At 35.1% G+C, this 2,336-nt stretch overlaps 1 protein-coding gene across 1 annotated transcript; it reads right to left on the reverse strand.

Moving 5' to 3' along the window:
• Positions 1-1,485: 1,485 nt before the first annotated feature.
• TEOVI_000733400 (uncharacterized protein) lies at positions 1,486-2,301 on the reverse strand (the record flags this gene model as incomplete). Its single annotated transcript, XM_067223259.1, has 1 exon — positions 1,486-2,301. The coding sequence occupies one exon, from the start codon at positions 2,299-2,301 to the stop codon at positions 1,486-1,488; it is 816 nt and encodes a 271-aa protein (XP_067079360.1).
• Positions 2,302-2,336: the final 35 nt, after the last annotated feature.

The following is a 2,336-nucleotide window of genomic DNA, read 5'->3' on the forward strand; positions in this document are numbered from 1 at the left end:
TTTTTTTTGTTGATTAATTAAATCCACACGTAAGGAGGAGGGGAAAAGAAGTGCTAACGTCACCACTTGCACAAGTGGTTTTTCCGTTGTGAACATATTACTCCTTTTTTCATATATTATTTATTTATATATTTTTTTCCTTTTTCAACTGACATCGCTAATAAATGCAATGAAATAAAAAGAGAGAGAGACGTCACACAACCCGCAACTGACGTGGAGAGCAAACAAAAAAGAAAACGAAAAAAAAACAAATCACAAAAACTAAATAAAAAGAAAAAGGACTACACGCGAACCTCGAGCAAAGTCAATAATAATAATAATAGTAATAAAAGAAGCACCGGTATAATTACAAAAAAAAAACTTTCTCTTTCTTTCTTTTTTTTTAAAAATAAAAGAAATAGATAATGAGAATAACAAATAAATAAAATAATGATCGTTTTTTTCCCCCCTTTCCTTTGACAAATCAACTTGTCAAATTTGAAATACGAACAGTATATAGAAATATATATAAATGTTATACAAACACACCGGTTATGCCGATCAGAACTCCCTCGACACTAATTTTCTAAAGAAAAGGGAGAGAGAGAGAGAGAGAAAAAAAAAAGAAGTCGAAAAACATCCCCTTCCTTTTTTTCTTTGCAAAATAACATCAAATGTTCATTTTAATAACGGTTTATTTTATTTTCTCATTTTATTCTATTTTTTTAAATTTCACTCTGTTTGTTTTTCCCTCCCCCGTAAAAAAAGAAAAAACACTTTTCTGAACACCTTTACATTCCCGCCATTACGCTTTGGCCACTGTAAGGATGAAGGTAAAAAAAAAAAAAGAAAAGAGAACAAGTGAAACGGAACCAAACAACAATAATAATTTTTAAAAAGGTAAGGAGGAAGAGGGTTGCACATTTTATTTAGTTATTTATCGCATTATTACTATTGTAATAAACCTTATCATCTGTTGTCCCTTTTTTTTTCCTCCTTTTCACTTGGGGACATCGTCGTTGCATTATCAGCAATTAAAACCACATGTACTAAAACGCAAAAACACATGAAACGTTAAATAAAAATACACAAATATAAATGATTAAATATATTTGTATCCATGCAGGTGAGGGCGGGAGTATGCACATATATCAACTGTTAAATATATAAATATATAAATAAATATATATATATATGTTTATATGTGCGTGTGTTAAACTCGCACATACATGTATGAATAGTTATGTATAAATATATAGTTATGTATATATATATATATATATATATATATGTTCTTGATTTCCTTTTCTTATTTCTTAACGCTGCCGATGATTCCGCTATAATAACAGTTGTTCCTCATTATTCTAATTTACTCTCTCTCTCTCATCCCTTTCTTTCTTTATCGTGCACCAACATCTTAACGTATGATTTGTTTGTGATTGAATGCTTAGTTCGTGTCTTGTTTGTTTGTTTTTGTTACCGCTCAATCAACATAATGTTAATCGGCTACTGCATTGCTGGAACTAAAACGTTTTCTTCCACTCGCTTATTCGCCTCTTCAACTGCTGCAACCACCTGCCATGTTGCATTCACTTGATTTTTGCATGGGACGGATTCGGGCAACACAAGTGGTGGGAAAAATAATAATTTGACACCCAAACGCTCCGACATACGCTCCAACTCCATCATTGTAGCACTTTGTGCCCCTCTTCTTGAATCCATAACATAAGAAGAATAATTAAACCATGCAAAACCAATCACAATGGCATCTCCCGTAGTTCCATCAACTCCCTGCACTCGGACGATGTGACGACGAAATGGAAGGGACATGTCACCTCCAAACCACAAACCCAACGCTGAAACATATTCCAGTGCCGTTTGAGGCCGCCTTAAAGGCTCAATGCCATTGTTTCCATTAAAAAAGGCTTCCACTTGATGAAGCAAAGACGCCCACACACGGCGGGTGAATTTCACAGTGGGTTCATCACAACCCCAACCGCGAACAAGTCGTACATCCCGCTCAGCTGCGGTTCGCACCAACAACTTAACGGCAGCCATTTGATCATCAAAACTCATCCCACCTGTGAACTGTCCAACAAATTCTTGAGTTTTGTTAATATGATGACGCAAAACCGTGTCTTGTTGCAATTCCATGTCAGGTCGCATCGGTAAATTGGCTTCATCCAAAAAAAATCGGGCACGTGTTGCATCCGGATGTCGGTTCGCGTGAGAAACAGTGAAAGTATTTCCCCTTTTGCCACATGTTGCAGTGCACTGCTTTTGTGGCGAGTTGTGCATTAAATTCTTCACAACGTTGTCCATGTAGTTAAATACAAGTATATATATATATATATATA

The sequence above is a fragment of the Trypanosoma equiperdum genome (genome assembly GCF_001457755.1).
Source record: "Trypanosoma equiperdum strain OVI genome assembly, contig: ctg_1817, whole genome shotgun sequence".
NCBI classification, from domain to species: Eukaryota; Euglenozoa; class Kinetoplastea; order Trypanosomatida; family Trypanosomatidae; genus Trypanosoma; species Trypanosoma equiperdum.